At 63.5% G+C, this 1,274-nt stretch overlaps 1 protein-coding gene across 2 annotated transcripts in view; it reads right to left on the bottom strand.

Annotated features, from left to right (window-relative positions):
* The window catches only part of LOC116716640 (uncharacterized), a 1,270-nt gene extending 874 nt beyond the window's left edge, over positions 1–396 (bottom strand). For both annotated transcript variants that reach the window (XM_032557457.1, XM_032557456.1), the window contains exon 1: positions 1–396. This exon is cut by the window's left edge and continues 54 nt beyond it. In XM_032557457.1, the coding sequence (XP_032413348.1) occupies positions 1–333 (333 nt within the window). In that variant the 5' untranslated portion in view covers positions 334–396.
* Positions 397–1,274: the final 878 nt, after the last annotated feature.

Here is a 1,274-nt window from a genome sequence, read left to right on the forward strand (position 1 = left end):
CTCTTCGGTGGTAAGGTTGGTCATCACTCCGGCTCGATGGCCGTAGAGAGAAATAAGGTAAAGGCCGAAGAACCCGAACAGCAGGTGCCTCAGTCCCACGTCGTGCTTCTTTTGCGAGCAGCTCAGCAAGAGTTTGGGGATCCAGCCCCGACACTTTGCGATGCATCTGCGGAGAATTTCGGGCGTTACGGAGCGCTGTAGCTTCTCGGACTTGACCTTGATCTGCCGAAGCACCACCTTCGTTCCGATTTGGCACGTAGCCGACCTCAGAGCTCTCATCACGGACACGAGCTGCCGCTTGGACAGCCTGGAGCTTCTCGGAGGCGTCTCCATGAAGTATACGTGGAATTGGGTTGTGTTTACCAGGTAGACCTTAACGGTAGTTACGGCCTTCCGCTCCCGCTCGGTGAGTTCGGCGGGCCAGGCCATTATGCGTCCGGCGTCATCCAAGAAGCGCCAGGAGCCCAGCTCGGTCTTATCACGGCTCATGTAGCTGAGGAATGCAACAATTCGACCCATCTTTGACTTAACATTTTCAGCATGCTTTCGCGAGCGTACTGCCCCGGCCAGGTGCCGGCCGTACTCTTCTAGGTAGCCACGGATGACTGCAGGAAATGTACTCAGCCTACCCACCGTGCTCGAGGACGGGGCCTGCGGTTCTTCGTCCTCGACCTCCGGCACTCCGGTCGTCGTCGTCGCCGCCGAGTCCGCGGATGGCACGTCGTCGTCGTCGTCGTCGTCGCCGCCGGGAAGAAGACATGGCTCCGGCCGCTGTGTGGAGTCCGCCGCCGAGGTGGAACGTGGAGGGCTGGCGCTCGGTCGGCCGGGAACAAGACATGGCTCCTCCAGCTCCTCCTCTGGCTCCGGCCGCTGCTGCTGCTGCTGCTGCTGCTGCGGGGAGTCCGTCGAGGTCGTACGGGGAGGGCTGGCGCTCGGTCCCTGCGAGGGAAGGGGAGAAGCAGGGGGGGGTGCGGCGGCGGCGGCGGCGGCGGCGGCGGCGTCGGCGGCTTCGCTGCCCCGTGAACCCTCCAGGTCCAACCTGGTGGCTAAAGGCGGGTCGGGACCCGAGGCCCGAAGTTCTCTCACCTGCCGCAGCGTTTTGCGCCACTGGAGCTTCCTCAAAAGGCGCTTCTTCTCCTTGGCACCCAGGTCACGGTGAGCGTCTTGGAGGTGCTGCGCCACCCTTGACCCGCCGTACGAGCAGCCGCCGACGGGGCACTTCATGCCGCGAACGCTCACTCGCCCTCTGGCAAACGCCAGCAGGATCCTTCGCT

This window comes from Xiphophorus hellerii, unplaced genomic scaffold (genome assembly GCF_003331165.1).
Source record: "Xiphophorus hellerii strain 12219 unplaced genomic scaffold, Xiphophorus_hellerii-4.1 PGA_scaffold_77__1_contigs__length_49999, whole genome shotgun sequence".
NCBI lineage: Eukaryota > Metazoa > Chordata > Actinopteri > Cyprinodontiformes > Poeciliidae > Xiphophorus > Xiphophorus hellerii.